Raw genomic sequence first — 16,529 nt, 5'->3', positions numbered from 1 at the left:
GCTGGGATGTTCTGGTTTCCTCTTAACTAATCTCCTATATTGGTTCTCTTTCCTTTATGTGTATACCTTCCCCCGCCCACCACAGTACAATTTTCAAAGGATTAAAGGGTAAATGTATCATCTTCACCTGAACTAATTGAATATGAAATTGTATTTATGAGATGCTAAAAATCTTCAGAGATGCTAAAGATCATAGTATATAACTTCTGAAAGAAAGCATCCTTGTATTAAACACATGAACAATAGCAATACATACATAGTAAAAGCAAGTGCTTGAGGAAAAGAAACTAATTCTGTTTAATTTCATGTTTTGTTCCTGTGACTCAGTACCAACCATCATTATCAATTAGCAACTTAACATATGCTGGAATCATTTCTGAAGAGGAAGCTCAGTTGAGAAAATATCCCCACCAGATTAGCCGTGAGCAAACCTGTGAGGCATTTCTTTGATTAATGATTAGTATGGAAGGGCCCATCCCATAGCAGGTAATGCCACCCCTTGGCAGGTGGTCCTAGGCTGTATAAGAAATCAGGCTGAGCAAGCTATCAAGGAGCAAGCCAATAAGCAACAGTCCTGTCTTGTGTGTCTGTGTACATACTTGTGTGCACCTGTGTGTGCTAAGGTATAAATGCAGAGGTCAGGACAGCATGCAGGAGGAGTCAGTTCTACCACTCTACCACCCATGGTCCCAGAGAGCGAACTCAGATTGTTAGGCTTGGTGGCAAGAGCTTGCTGAGCTATCTTGCTGGCCCTAAATTTTTTAATTTTTTTTTACTTTTTAATGAAAACCTCTTTAAATTATTTTCTATTATAGGAGTGTTAAGACAGGATAATACCATAATATTTAGAGTAAACTAATAGCCAAGAGTGTCTGGTTTCTTTAAAATAATTTTCTAGGGGACAGAAAAGTTGGCTTAGTGGTATAGAGTTCTTGGTGCTCTCAGCGGGCTTTGGCTTGGTGCCCCGCACTCACATGGCAGCTCAAAACCATCCATAACTCCAGTTTCAGGAGATCTGATACTTTCTGCTGACCTTTGCCAGCATCAGTCACTCATGTGATGTACAGATGTACATGTAGTCAAAACACCTATACATATATGTTTTCAATGATCATAACATGCAAGAATGACATTGCAAGGTGACTGGTCAGACTTCTTTGTATCTTGACAGAAAGGTATATTTAGTGCCTGTCACCATTCCCTGGATTATCTGAACATGAGGTGTTACTTTATTTTTAAGGCTGGAACCCAGAACCTCACACATGTTAGGCACACATTCTACCACTGAGGCATACTCCAGACTGGGTGGCTTTTAATATTTTGATATATGGGCAAGGGTGCCTCACTCTGTATTATACCTTGTAGTTGTCTATTCTTTAAGTATTTAATATGTTACTCTGTTTTTCTGACTTTTGAGCCTGTTCTGAGGGAAATAACCCCTTTTAATAAGGTGGAAGCATAAGGATGAGAAACCCAAACTGATTTCTTTCAGGCAAAAACTACCATCTACCAATTACCATGCTAGGTTATTGGCAATAGATTAATAAAAGTATATGTGTGTAATATTCTGTTAATATTTCATTTCAGAGCACACTTTGCTCTTTAGGTTTTGTGTGTTTGTTTTATTTATTTATTTAAAGAAAGGTCTCACTATGTTGACCAACTGGTCTTGAACTTGTGTACTGGAGCAGTCTTCCCACTTTCCCCTAAGTAGCTGGCAATATAAGCTTTTCCCATTGCATCTGAAGCACATAATGTTTTGAGTGTGACTTTAGTGATATTTATTTCTAAGTGCTTTCTGTTGCCAGAGTCCTTAGTTATTTTAGGGTGAAACTTAAATAATTTGCAAAGTGTTTCATCAAGTTTGAGAACAGACTAATGATGAGAATAGACTGATGAGAGGTAATATGAGCCGGGCGGTGGTGGTGCACGCCTTTAATCCCAGCACTCGGGAGGCAGAGGCAGGCAGATCTCTGTGAGTTTGAGGCCAACCTGGGCTACAGAGTGAGTTCCAGGACAGGCTCCAAAGCTACACAGAGAAACCCTGTCTCAGAAAACACACACACACACACACACACACACACACACACACACACACACACACACAAAGATAGGTAATATGAGTAGTTCTGGTGTTTGTTGTAGCTTTTTCATTAGAACTGATTTTAATTGTTTTGTTTTAGGTTGATACATCTTTAACCAGCAATAAATCAACTTGTAATGAAGCAGTTGCAATGCCCAAGAACAACAGAACCCAGACACATTCAGAAAGGAAAAGATTAAATGAAGATGTTCTTCAGCAAGATGAACCTCCAGCAAAGAAAGGTATTGGCACTTCAGCTCCCTGCAGGGGTGCTTCACAAGCAGGGAATGACCTGACAAGAACAGGCTTTAGGAAAACCTAGATACTGTGATCTAATCTGTTTGTTTCTTACTCTTTTATTCTTTTTGGGGCCTGCCACCCAGCTCTCAAATAAATACACAGAATCTTGTTCTTATTTATGAATGCCCAGCTTTAGCTGGCTTATTTAGCCAGCTTTTCTTAAATTATCCTGTCTATATTTTGCCTTTAGGCTTTATCTTTCTCTATTTCTGTATACCTTTCTTACTTCTTACTCTGTGGCTTGCTGTGTAGCTGGTGGTTGGCCCCTGGAGTCCTCCTCTCCTCCTTTTCTTGCTCCTTGGTTTCTCCTCCTGTTTATCCTCTCTGCCTGCCAGCCCCGCCTATCCTTTCTCCTATCTCGCTATTGCCTGTTCAACCTTTATTAGACCAATCAGGTGTTTTAGACAAGCGAATTAACACAGCTTCACAGAGTTCAACAAATGCAACATAAAAGAATGCAACATATCTTTGCATCATTAAAACAAATGTTCTACAGCATAAACAAATGTAACACATCTTAAAATAATATTCCACAACACTAATCTATCAGGGAATATGTGTACATAAAATTGTCTTTTCTTTAATCAATAAAGTTTTAGATACTGAGCTTTTTATCATTCTCTGATATTTTATTCTGTCCTGTTAATTAGGTAAAAGACACAGTCATAAAAAGTTTGTGTTGTTTTTGCCAAAAACCTTTACTCACTCTTCCTCACTTTTTTTTTTTGTTTTGTTTTTTCAAGACAAGGTTTGTTTGCCTGTGTAGTTTTGGTGCCTGTCCTGGATCTCGCTCTGTACACCAGGCTTGCCTTGACCTCACAGAGATCCGCTTGAGTGCTGGAGTGCTGGGATTAAAGGCGTGCACCACCACCACCTTTACATTTTTTTTATTCATTTGGACAAAAAGAGGATGCTTGACAGACTTTGAGCCAAATATTACTAACAGAACTGTACTTGAATTGTATTTTAAAACGCTAGAAGAAAGTCTGTTGAAAAATATTGTAAATGAAACCTTTTTGTTTTGAAATACTTAAAAATGGTCAAATTTGTTTTTAAAAAAGTGTATGGGGACAAATCTCAAGATTGTAGGGTTGTTAGGTTCTTTAGAGTAAACTGATTCTCTGAGAAATAATTAAGAAAGTATCAATTGCAAACATAGGAAAAACTTTGAAAATAGGTTCAGTGGCTTTTAAGAAAGTGGGATTAGCAGCTGGATATTGTGGTGTGTTGCTGTGATACTATACCTGGGATGCTCAAGCCTAGGTGTGTGAATTTGAGGCCTTCCTGGGCTACATATCAGGACTGTCAGCAGAACAGCAAATCAAAAAGATAGAGAGAGGCTGTACAGCAGGCAATACCAAAATTTTACCTCTTTTAAGTTAGAAAGAAAATATAAGTTATAAATATTTCTACTTTATTATTATTATTATTTTAAAGATTTATTTATTTTTATGTGTATGGATATTCTTCCTGCACGTATGCATGTGTCTCATGTGTGTGCCTGGTGCCTTTAGTGGTAAGAGGGCAATGGGGCCCTTGAGACTGCACTTACAGGTGGTCTTGAACCACCATCTGGGTGCTGGGAACTGAACCTGGCTCTCCCTGTAGAACCATTTACCCAGCCCCAGAAATTACAAACTTAAGATTATATAAATAATGAAAACTGTATCCCATGAGCTTTTAAATTAGACCATGTTAAATGAAATAGATCTTGGTCTACTGTAGTGGTATAAGAGCATATTGACCCATATTGGTTACTTACTGCTGTGACAAGTGCCTAACTACACAGTTCCAGCCACCAGAGTTTTGACAGAGATGATAAAAATATTCACTGGAGAAAAGACAGCTTAATTAACAAATGGTGTTGGGGAAATTGTCTATGTTCATGCATAGAATGAAGGTAGATCTCTCACCTTGCACAAAAAGCAACTCCAATGAATAGAAAACCTTAATATCAGACCTGAAATTGAACTCTTTCTTCTGCCTTCCCAGTGGTGGGATTGCAAGAACAAGCTGCCAGGCCTGACTTTTTATGTGAGTGCTCTGGATCAAACTCTGATCCTCATGCTTGCCTGGCACAAGCAGTTTGTAGATTGAGTTACCTCTCTAACTCTATATCATATTGACTGATACAAGATCTCTCACTGGACCCTGTGGCTCATTGTGTAGGTGGACTTTTTAGTTGGGACTGCCATCCAGCTTTGTTCTGTCAGCTGTCTCCCAAATAACCACATAGAGATGTAATATTATTTATGAATGCTCAATCAATAGCTTAGGCTTGCTACTAACTAGCTCTTACAACTTAAATTAACCCATTTCTATTCATCTATGTGCTGTCCCTAGGCTCATGTACTTTGTCTATGAACTATGTTGCTGCTTCTGTGTCTAGCTCGAAACTCCTCAGACCGCCCTTCTTCTCAACATTCTCTCTGCTCTGAAAATCCTGCCTAGCTATCCGCCAATCAGCTTTTTATTAACAATGAGAGTAGCACATCAGAAGCATTATTCTACAACATCATTGATTAGGGTAGACTAACTAGCAGTGAGCCCCAGATACTCACTTTTCTAAGCCTTCCCGATGCTGTGTTTTCATGTGTGTGCCATCAAGCCCAGCTTTTCCCCTTGGTTCTAGGGGTTTCCCTCTTCCTTACATGGCAAACACTTGACCAAGTGAGTCTCTCATTTGAGCTTGTTAGATACTAGTCTTAGAGTAAGGGCCAGCAGAGTTATCCTTACCCTAGAAATGTAGACATTGAGCCTGCAAACAAACCTTGCATTCATGTTTAATTAGTTGAGCCCTCTGCATTTTTCTAGATTCTACTAGTAGCTGTCTTATCTCTAAAGCACAGTACTTACCCTGATCTTTATACCTACATCACAGGAGCCATTAGCACTGGTTCCTTTTTCCATCTGAGGAAATAATCAGGATTTAGCAGTTTACTCATGAGTTAGTGAAAGCTGAGGCCATATGTCCTAACTTATGGTGATGTGTGACTTCTGAGAATTTCAACCCCCTCCTATTTTTATCTATGAAAAAATTTAATAAGTTGCTCAATTTGTAAATCACTAACATAGTAACTTGTTGTGATGTTTTATTTGTGCTGAAATGTGGTGATCCTTTATTTGTATGTTAATAAATAAAGCATGCCTGGAGATCAAGGGGAAAAAGGCTAGCCATTTTTAAGTAAACATAGAAGTCAGGCTGTGGTAGCACATGCCTTTAATCCGATCATGTGGCAGGCAGGGTCTCTGTGTATTCAAGGACACTAGGGAACAGCCAAGCTTGGTGACACATACCTTTAATTCCAGTACCAACCATAGAGACCTGGAGGTCTGTACAGACAGGCAGTGACAAGGAAGTGAGGTAGCTGGGCTAAGAGCCAATGAGAGGGCAGAACAGCAAGGCAATAAAGGCACGGGTAGACAAAAAGTAACTCACCTTTTGATAGCTGCAGAACTGGAGAGGTAAGGTTGGTGGCTATCACTATTTCCCTGATCTCTAAGGCTTTCACCCCTATATTTGACTCTTATTTAATAAGACCATTTAGAAATTTGGCTACAGTTGGCATCCAACTGTGGGGCAGGAATTCATAAAAAAGCCACTTGGCTGTGGCCTTGCGGCCTCCAGTTCGGCCAGAGCTTCACTTGGCCGGAGCTGCAAGTGACTGGACTGCTTGTGGGGATACAGAGCCTCTGGCTCAGGCCCCATATGGCTGGACTTTCTTTAGCTTTTTTTTCTCCTGGTGGCTAGTAGGGTGTCTCTCTCTCTCTCTCTCTCTCTCTCTGCATTTCCATTTCAGACTGCAACCACACTAGGTAGCTGCAATTCCCTTGGACTTCTACTGTTCTACACAGACTTGGTAGTCAATTAAGATATCAGATATCTTAAAGGGAGAAACTAGTTAAAGGAAAAATTATTCCACATTAAAAAATGAAAAATATTTTTCAAATGAAAAAAATATTGGTCTTTGTTTAATAACACATTAGGCAGTCTAAAAATAAAACAAATGAGAGGATAATTAATGTTGATGGGATGTATGTAACATTAATTATAAATATTATTTGTTTAATTATCCTTATTTTAGTATTAAAAAATTTGGTCAATTTAAGTGCCAAGATAAAAGCTTTAAAAACCTGTTAAAATAAATTGTAAAAAAATTCAAGCCAGGCAGTGGGGGCGCACCCCTTTAATCCCAGCCATCAGGAGGGAGAACCAGGTGAATCTCTGAGTTCGAGGCCAGCCTGGTATACAGGGTGAAATCCAGAACCAAAACTACACAGAGAAACCCTGTCTTGAAAAACCAAAACCAAAAAAAAAAAAAAAAAAATTCAGATTCAAACAAAAAAATTTAAAGGTAAAATTATTTCAAGATTAAATTATATGGTTTCAGAGAGACAGCCTGTTTTCAATCAAACTTAATTTATCTGGTAGCCTTACAAGAACTCCATGCTCAAGGGCATGTACAAGCTAATTGGACTCCAGTGAAAATATTAGATTTAAGGAGATTTAAGAAAACTATAGTATCATATGACATACATTGTCCATTTGTAAAGCAAATGTTAAACTCGTGGTCAACTTGTAGTAAGATTATTCCTCAGGACTGAAAAAATTGGTAGCAGCTGTCCTAGAATCTGGAGCAAAATTAAAGTGGCTTAAGAAAGAGACTAAGACAATAAAAAAACAATGTAGAACTAGATATGTAAAAATTTCCCAGGATCAACTTTTTGGAGAAGGCAAATACTCTGATATACAAAGACAATGTTTATATGATAATCAAACCTTAATTCTGTGACACATGGCAGTCATAAATGCATGGGACAAAATTGGAAAAAAAAAAGATTAAATCATTCACAAAAGTTATACAGGGCCCCAGAAAATCCTTCACGGATTTCTTACAAAGGCTGTCTTCACCAGTAAATAAAATGATACCTAATTCAAAAGCTAGAGAGATAATAATTAAATCTTTGGCTTTTAAAAGTGCAAATACAACATACAAAAAAATAATCAGGCTGTTAAAGACAAGACTGGCACCCTTAGAGGATTAGATCAGTGACACAGTTAATATTAAGTCTCATGACCATGATGCTATATGGGTAAAAAAGGTAATTTCCAAAGCTTTGAGAAAAAAATGTCAGATGTTTGGTTGTGACAAACAAGGTCATTTAAAAAGAGAGTGTAACATGGTGTTCCTACCCAAAAAAAAGTTTATTCAAGGAACAATGACAACAGAATGCTCCTCCCTTCTGGATTACAAAAAGTGTGGTTAGGGTAAACATTGGACCAACAAATGCAGATCAACAAGGGACAGACAAGGTAATCCTTTGCCTCTATCCTCAAAAAACTCCCAGAGGGGCCTCATGCAGGCTCCCACAGCAAATTCAGTTCAGACATTTTCTGTAATCATAAGAAAACTTCTCAGAACAATTAAATAACCAAATACCTATTAAAATAAACTAGGCTGCTTGGGATGATAAAACAGCTGTAACAGAAAACCAAAAATTCAAGAAAAACCATAAAGCAGTTTTTTTTTGACAAACTTCTATAAATAAAGACCAAAATTAAAAATTCAAATAAGGGCTCAGAGGTTAACAGCAGTGGCTATTCTTTCAGAGGTCCTGAGTTCAATTCCCAGCAACCACATGGTGGCTCACAACCATCTAGAATGAGATCTGGTGCCCTCTTCTGGTGTGCAGACATACATACAGGCAGAACATTGTTTACATAATAAATAAATAAATCTTTAAAAAAATACAAATAAATGATGTTTTCTTGAAAGGTTTAGTGGACACAGATGCAGATGTGACAATAATTGCATCAAAATTTTGACATCCAAATTGGCCTCTTCAGGAAATAAATGTTCAGCTGTTAGGAATTAAAACATTATCTCAAGTGAAACAGAATACATGGTGGCTCAAATGTAAAGGTCCAGAAGGACAGAGGGGAAAATTAAAGCCATATGTGACTAATATAGCTATAAACTTATGGGGCCATGATCTATACAATAATAAAATGCTCAGATTAACATTCCTCTAACCTCAAAAACAAATCATAAACTAACACTTGTTTCTGAGAAAAATATTAGGAGATATTATTCTAAAGAACAATCACCAGCTATCCAGATAAAACAGGGCACAACAACTGCTGATCTTCCAAAGATACCAATAACTGTACCTTTAAAATGGTTAACAGACAATCCAATATGGGTTCAACAATGGCTTTTAACAACAGAAAAACTACAGGCTTTAAAAAAGCTGATACAAGAACACTGAATACTCAACATATTAAAGAATCAACCAGCCCTTAAAATTCTCCTGTATTGGTTATTTAAAAAAAATTCTAGTAAATTAAAAGTTGTAACAGACCTAAGAACAATAAACAAAATAATTCAACCAGTGGGCTCTCTACAATCTAAAATTCCTTTGCCTACTTTGTTACCTAAAGGATGGCCTCTATAGTTTTCGATTTAAAAGACTGTTTCTTTTCAATACACTAGGAAAAAAAAGACAAAAAAAGATTTGCATTCAAGGTGCCTACTTATAATAATTCTCAACTGGTTAAGAGATATCAATGGAGGGTTCTCCCACAGGAAATGTTGAATAACCCAACCCTGTGCAAATATTTTGTACAACAGCCTTTGGAAGTAAAATCATTTCTTAAATCTATAATTTATCATTACATAGACATATTTTGCTAGCTAACTCAAATACAGATACATTAAAAAAAATTTAAAAAGATAAAAAATCTTTGCCTTGTCAGGGATTACTAATTGCTCCTAAAAAGATACAAAAAAGAGATTCTATTAATTATTTTGGATATAAAATAGGTCTACAAAAAATTAGACCTTAAAAGGTACAAATTAAAAGAGATCAGTTACGGTCTCTTAATGACTTTCAAAGATTATTCAAAAACATTTCCCATCTACAAACTGTTGTTGGGGTAAAAAATGATAAACTAAGTAATTTGTTCAAAACCTTAAAAGGTGACAAAAACTTAAATAGTCCAAGAAAAATTATCACCTAAAACTAAAAAAAACCCAAAAAACTGGCCTTGGTTAAAAAAAAAAAAGTACAAAAAAGACATGTACTCATGTAAATCCAAAGCTCGATTACACTTTGGTTATCTTATCCTCTAGACATTCTTCTACAAAAATTTTAATACAAAAAAAATTAAAATAAATATTTCTACCAAATAAACAGACTAAAAAGTTAAACACTTATGTAAAAAAATCTAACTTGATTTAAAAAAAAATTCAAACTTTGTCAGTTGACAAAAATTGACCCAACAATTGTCATACCTTTAACTAAGGAGGACATTGAGAAATTATGGACAAAAAGTAAACCTTGACAAAGAGGTTACAATAATTTTTTGGGAAAGATTAACAACAAATGCCCCAAAAGTGATAAAATTAAACTTATAAAGAAAACTGATTAGATTTTGCGTCACATTGTACAAAGAACACCCATATATAGAGCTCATACATTTTATACATATACAAAAAAAAAAAAAAAACAGGTTACAAATCAAAAAGTTTAAGTAAAATGGTTCAAAGTCCTTATCTGGTTCAAAAATCAAAATTGTATGCTATTCTGGTGATATTAATAGATAATTTGAAACTGTCCTTTAGGATATAATTGGTTGCTAGAATGTCACTAATTCCCTCTCCTCTGTCCTGTCTCATAATGTTAGATAAAGATCTGTGGAATAAAGTTAAATAATAAATACTGGAAGTGATAAAGTAAGGACTCAGAAGTAATAACCATTGTTTTATTAGACCTCTTTTGTCAACTCAGACCTGGAGCTACACTTTTTATATAAATAGATTAAGTTGTGCATGTTTTCTTTTAAAAGTTCTTTTCAGTTTTTCTTTAGAAGTTTGATGTTTCTAGTGTTGCAAATGCTGGTTTATCTGTAACTGTTGCTTTGTTATGTTTTGCTAGATTAATAAAAATAGTACCAATGTTCTCTTAAAGGACTTATGCTTATCAGTCCACCCATCACTGAAGATCAAAAGAAAAGTGAAGAAATGCACCAATCTATTTCAGAAGGTGGGAAAGGCATTAGAGTTTTACAAGAAAAGAACGAAGAACTAAAAAGGCTTTTAATTATTGGCGAGAATGAACTCAAAAGTGAAAAGGTGGAAAAAGCAGAATTAAATGAACAGCTTGTAAGTTTGCAGCAGCAGCTTTGTGTCGCTGAAGAAAAGAACTTGTCTCTGAGGTCAAAGATGGAGCAAATCCAGGCCAGTTATGACAGTGCAGTTGCTGAGTTACATACGCAGAAAGCTGTGAACCAAGAGCAGGAGGAGAGGATCCTGAAATTGTCACAGGAGTTGGAAACTGCTACAAGAAGCATCACAAGCAATGTTTCACAGATAAAACTAATGCAAACAAAAATAGATGAACTGCGGTCACTTGATTCACCTTCTCATATTTCAAAAATAGATTTAGTTAATCTCCAGGATCTGTCACATGGTTCTAAAGGGGATAATTTGCTGAACACATCACTACAGCTTCCAGATAATGATTTGTCAAGCAAATGGGTTAAGGAATATCATATTCAAGAGCACAATAGGGAAATTTCCTTCCACTCTGTTATTGAAACCATCTGGGGAGTATGTAAAGAGATTGTGAAGACCTCTTCTGAAAAGTCTCATCAGATTCAGGGCCTGGAAGAGCAAATTGAAAAATTACAGGTGGAAGTGAAAGGCTACAGGGATGAGAACAATGAACTACGAGCAAAGGAGAGTGAGGGTAAGCATCAAGATCACCAACTGAAAGAAAAAGAAAGTCTTATACAGCAACTCAGAGAAGAACTGCAAGAAAAGAGTGTTAGTCTTGGGGTTCAAGTACAGCTTGTGGCTGAAAGAGAGCAAGCTCTTTCAGAGCTTACCCGGGATGTTGCGTGCTATAAGGCAAAAATAAAGGAACTTGAAATGATGGTAGAGACCAAAAAGAATGAGTGTAGACGCTTAGCCGAATTAGAGCAAGTCATTTTAGAGAAGGAATCTGCCATCTTAAATCTAGAAGCAAGTCTGAAGGAATTTGAAGCAAATCACCAGGATCACATCAAAAACACCAAAGATTTAAATGAAAAGGAAACCAAGTTGGAAGAAGAAATCTCACAGTTGGCAAATAACTTGCATAATATGAAACAGTCACTTCAGTTAAAAGAAGAAGAAAGAGAAGCTAGCAGACGAGAAACAGAAAAGTGAGCTAAGTTTTATTTAAACTTTCTCAACTATGTAAAATACGTCACATTGTGTGTGTGTTTGTGTGTGTCTGTTGCATGTGCACATGTTTGCAGAGGTCAAAGAACAACTGTGGAAGATAGTCCCTTCCTGTAACATGTGGGCCCCAGAAATTGAGCTGAGGTCATGAGGCTTGGCAGTAAGTGTCTCTATCACTAAGTCATCTTGCAGGTTCCAAGCATTCAATTTTCTACATAATTTTTGAACAGGTAGCTGGACATCATTTAGTTTGGTAGAATATGGTATATATGATGAGTGAAGCTTCATAAACCTTTAGAAACAAAAGTTGTATGTAAAAAATGATACTCCTAAGATCCATGCCCCCCCCCCCCATGACACCCTCTGAGCACTCGTTGCTAGTTTACGCATTCTATGTTGTGAAAAGATGTAGTTCTGTAACACTTGTTACCATTTCACACAGTGATCCTCAGCAGCCAGTGGCGCCACAACGCAGATATTCTGTGATCCATTTTTCTTTTCAGATTGAAAGAGGAGCTTGCTGCTAACTCTGTTCTTACTCAGAATCTCCAAGCAGATCTTCAGAGGAAGGAAGAAGATTATGCTGAGCTGAAAGAGAAACTCACTGATGCCAAAAAGCAGATTGAGCAGGTACAGAAGGAGGTAGGTTATATGGAAGCCCTGTGGGCAGTTTGATGTGGTAGAGATTTTTTTCTCTTAGGTTTCAAGTTTAGGTGTAGATTTTAGGATTAAACTGAAATCTGTGAACTTGAATTTTTCTTAAAATGATGAATGCCATTAATTTAGAAAAGAAAATGCAGCTAGCAAATAAACTGAAGGTTAATATGAAGAAAATATGTGGATATCATGGCTTTGGACATGATCCTCGCCTGCTACAGGTAATAAATAAACCTTTCTCCACTCAAAGGTTTGCGTGCATGCGTGTAAAATATGTATGCTTTAGATAGAAGAATAGAATCTTTTCTTTAAAAAGCATAAAATTCATGTTTCTCTTAAAAAAAGTAATTTTGTTTGTACGTAATATTTAGGGTATACAGAGTGACATAACAAATTTTCGCTATAATTTAAATGGAATTTGGCACCTTCAGTGTGTTATGGTAATAGACTAACAATTTCAAAACAGGAAATTTAGTTACCCAGTTCAAAGGTGTAACATACAAAGAGATAATTAGGGAGGGAGAAACCCATTCCATTTCTCCTAGCCATTTTCCTTGAAGGTAGTACATGTATCCAGTTATCTTCTTGCCGTCTAATTTCCCTTTGCTCTGTTTTTTTCCTCCTGGATCTTCCTGTGGAAATTGAAAATATTTTGCTGGGTATGGTGACACGTACATGCCTTTAATCCCAACACTTGGGAGACAGAGGCAGGTGGATCTCTGAGTTCAAGGCCAGCCTGGTCTGCAGAGTGAATTCCAGGACAGCACAGAGGAACACTGTTTTGAAAAAAAAAAGGAAAAAGAAAATTGAAAACATCTTAAGAACCTTCTCCCCTCCCCTCCTTCATCCTCCCTTTTGCTTCCCTCTCCTTTCCTCAGCAGGCAAGCTGTACATCTTGACAGTTAGCTTTAGAGAAGAGAAGAGGGGAAAAAATACTACTACTTGAGTTATGCCTGCACGGAGGAGGAAGCCACTTGCTGGGTACAAGGGACTCTAAAGAAACAGTAAGGAAGAGCAAAGTGTTAGGGAAAGCATGCTTAGAATAGAAATAGAAAAAAAGGTGCTGAACTTTTGCCACTTAGTAATGTATTTACCTTTAGTAGTATCTGTACTTTTCTGTTGTGATTAAAGGGCATGTTACCTGAAGATACGGCCATAAATTTTAAACAACAGCAAAAAGTTTAAAAATATTCAATTTGCTTTATAAATTTTGCTTTGTAGGTATCTGTAATGCGTGATGAAGAGAAATTATTGAGGATTAAAATTAATGATCTGGAGAAAAAGAAAAACCAGTATTCTCAGGAAATAGAGATGAAACAGCGGACCATCCAGCAGCTCAAGGTAATATTTATGTTGTTAATGATGCTTGAAGTCCATTCTGCTGGTAGATTTTATTGCCTGATAAAATGTGTGTCTTTATTTTTTACAGTACTAACATTTTGTCTTGTTTTGTTGCTTTGAGATAGGGTGTCACTTTGTACCTGGATAGATCATGACCTCATCGCAAGTTATTCCATCATCACTTCTCAAGTGTCAGGATTATAGGCACAAGCCACTAGACCCTACTACCATATGATTATTTGTTTTGTTCAGACAGTTTAGCCTGATCTGTAATGATCAATCCTAAAATAGATTGTAGAGACTATGATGAGCTGATGGGAGATTGGAGAGTGTAGTCTTGGTGACCTGACAGGTTAAAGTGAGAATTGTAATTGAGCTTTTCCCCTTAAGACTCCTGATAGTTTCAGACCTTATAACTGCTTTTTAGATAGAGTTTTTATATTTTCTACATTTTGTGTTTCATAATGGGGACTTTAACATTTTTTTTCTATAATTAGTATACATTATGCTTTCATTGTCCCTTGGTTTTTGCATCTTATGATATGTGAGAACACATTTCTGTAAAATATTCAGTAGGTATAACATTAAAAGTCATAACAATCATAACTGATACTAAAAGTATAAGATTATTGTTGTCTATATTTAATCATACTATATTTAATCAAAACAATTTACACTTGTTTATTTATGTATGTGTGCACGTGTTTATATGACTAAATGTATGGTTGCATATGTGCCATGGCACTTGTATACCCCACTGCATATGTGGAGGTCAGAGGACAGCTTGTGAGACTTTCCTTTCATTCTGTGGGTGCTAGGGCTAGAACTCAGGCTCCCTGGGCTTGGCAAGCACCCTACTCACTGACCCATCTTACTAGTTTTGTTTTATGGTTATTTTGTTTGTTTGTTTTTTTCTCAGACAGGGCCTCACTATGTCTCGCTATATGGCCTTGGCTGGCTGGCCTTGAACTCACAGAGATTAAAATACATGTCCCACCACACCTAGGTCCTATTAATACCTACTTGTTCACTGCTCTAGAAGCTATGGTTCCTGGAAGAATGGAGCCAATGAATGAGGTGGACCAAAGTCTCATGCATTAGTCAACTTTATTCAGAGCCTCAAACAGTTTATACTCTGAGGGTTAAGAAAGGTCACATGAGAAAATTCTCATGAGTTCAAGCTGTATATAATCACAAGGACAAGCCACATTTGGCAAAACCATGTTTTTTTCCATAGAGATATATAAAGGATAATTTAAACATTTAATTAAATAACAACAGAAGGCAATAATGAGTAATCTGAAGTAAACCCACCTGCAAGGTGCAAAAAAACACATTCCAAGAACAATTCTGTGTTTTGAAGAAACAGGTCTCAAGAATCTTGTCTTGTTTCCTTGGATGGTTTTCATAAGCACTCCACATTCTCCTCACAGGACTCCATTTCTGGACCGTGTTCCAACACCCACTATTAACTTTTAAGTATTGATTTACATGTGCCTTTAATTGTATTCTTTAAATTTTTAGGAGCAGTTAAATAATCACAAAATGGAAGAAGCTGTACAACAGTATGAGAGAGTATGCAAAGGTCAGAACCAAGTTCCTCTTTCTAGAATAAAATTGACTGGTAAATAGTTGCAATTACAGTTAACATTTTTCTTTAAAAATGTTGAAATGATGGTAGCTAAAGATATGTTATCAAAAATATAAGGCATTAATTCTGCTAAATAACTTTTAAACTTAAAATTGATTATTAGAAAAGCAATAGGTAATATTCATTCAGTGCAACACTGATTTCTTGGTGATGGCCAGTACTTTTTAAAAATATTTTTATTGGTTCTTTGAGAATTTCATACCATATGTTTTGATCGTGTTCACCGTTCTCCCAATTCTTAGATCCACTCCACCCTACCTTTCCTGTCCCTCCCAACTGTAACACGAATTGCTAAATGATCTTATTAATAGAAAACAAAGCAGTTCCAGTCCCCTCCTCCCTTCACCCAGGCTGAGCAAGTGTCCCTGCATAAGCCCCAGGTTCCAAACAGCCAGCTCATGCACTGAGGACAGGTCCCGGTCCCACTGCCTGGATGCCTCCCAGTTTGAGCTAATCAACTGTCTCACTTATCCAGAGGGCCTGATCCAGCTGGGGGCTCCTCAGCTGTTGTTTCATAGTTTATGTGTTTCCATTCGTTTGGCTATTTGTCCCTGTGCTTTTTCCAATCTTGGTCTCAACAATTCTCGCTCATACAAACCCTCCTCTTTCTCGCCATTTGGACTCCTGGAGCTCCACCTGGGGCCTGGCCGTAGATCTCTGCATCCGGTTCCCTCAGTCATTGGTTTCTAGCACGACAGTTAGGGTGTTTGGCCATCCTATCACCAGAGTAGGTCAGTTCGGGCTTTCTCTCAACCATTGCCAGTAGTCTATTGTGGAGGTATCTTTGTGGATTTCTGTGGACCTCTCTAGCACTTTGCTTCTTCCTATTCTCATGTGGTCGTCATTTATCACGGTCTCTTATTTCTTGTTCTCTCTCTCTGTTCTTGATCCAGCTGGGATCTCCCGCTCCCTTAAGCTCTCTTTCCCTCGAACCTTGCCCTTCATTACCCCCACTCACATCCAGGTTGTTATTAAAATTATGTGAGTTCTTTGTATATTTTGAATTGAACTATTAACAACAGTTTTTCTCACACATTTAGATCTAAGTGTTAAAGAGAAGGTGATTGAAGACATGAGATTGACACTAGAAGAGCAAGAACAAACTCAGGTAGAACAAGACCAAGTGCTTGAGGCCAAGCTAAAGGAAGCTGATTGGCTAGCCAGAGGTAAAGTGAAACTGCATCTCCAAACTTACTTTTTTGCTTTAATTTTCCTTTTCAAAATGGTATAGAGTTTATAATAATTCATAATTTTTGACTGCCTTGACACT

General features: G+C 37.0%; 1 protein-coding gene across 3 annotated transcripts in view; it reads left to right on the top strand.

Annotated features, from left to right (window-relative positions):
- The window catches only part of Kif20b (kinesin family member 20B), a 67,702-nt gene that overhangs the window by 28,104 nt on the left and 23,069 nt on the right, over positions 1-16,529 (top strand). For all 3 annotated transcript variants that reach the window (XM_052712992.1, XM_052712993.1, XM_052712991.1), the window contains exons 18-23: positions 2,184-2,325; positions 10,355-11,591; positions 12,114-12,252; positions 13,489-13,608; positions 15,133-15,193; positions 16,300-16,425. In XM_052712992.1, the coding sequence (XP_052568952.1) occupies positions 2,184-2,325; positions 10,355-11,591; positions 12,114-12,252; positions 13,489-13,608; positions 15,133-15,193; positions 16,300-16,425 (1,825 nt within the window). The remainder of the gene's footprint in view (positions 1-2,183; positions 2,326-10,354; positions 11,592-12,113; positions 12,253-13,488; positions 13,609-15,132; positions 15,194-16,299; positions 16,426-16,529) is intronic.

This window comes from Peromyscus californicus, unplaced genomic scaffold (genome assembly GCF_007827085.1).
Source record: "Peromyscus californicus insignis strain IS unplaced genomic scaffold, ASM782708v3 Scaffold_4__1_contigs__length_199733344, whole genome shotgun sequence".
NCBI lineage: Eukaryota > Metazoa > Chordata > Mammalia > Rodentia > Cricetidae > Peromyscus > Peromyscus californicus.
Note: the sequence above shows the minus strand (reverse complement) of the source record. Positions and strands in the feature narration are given on the sequence as shown.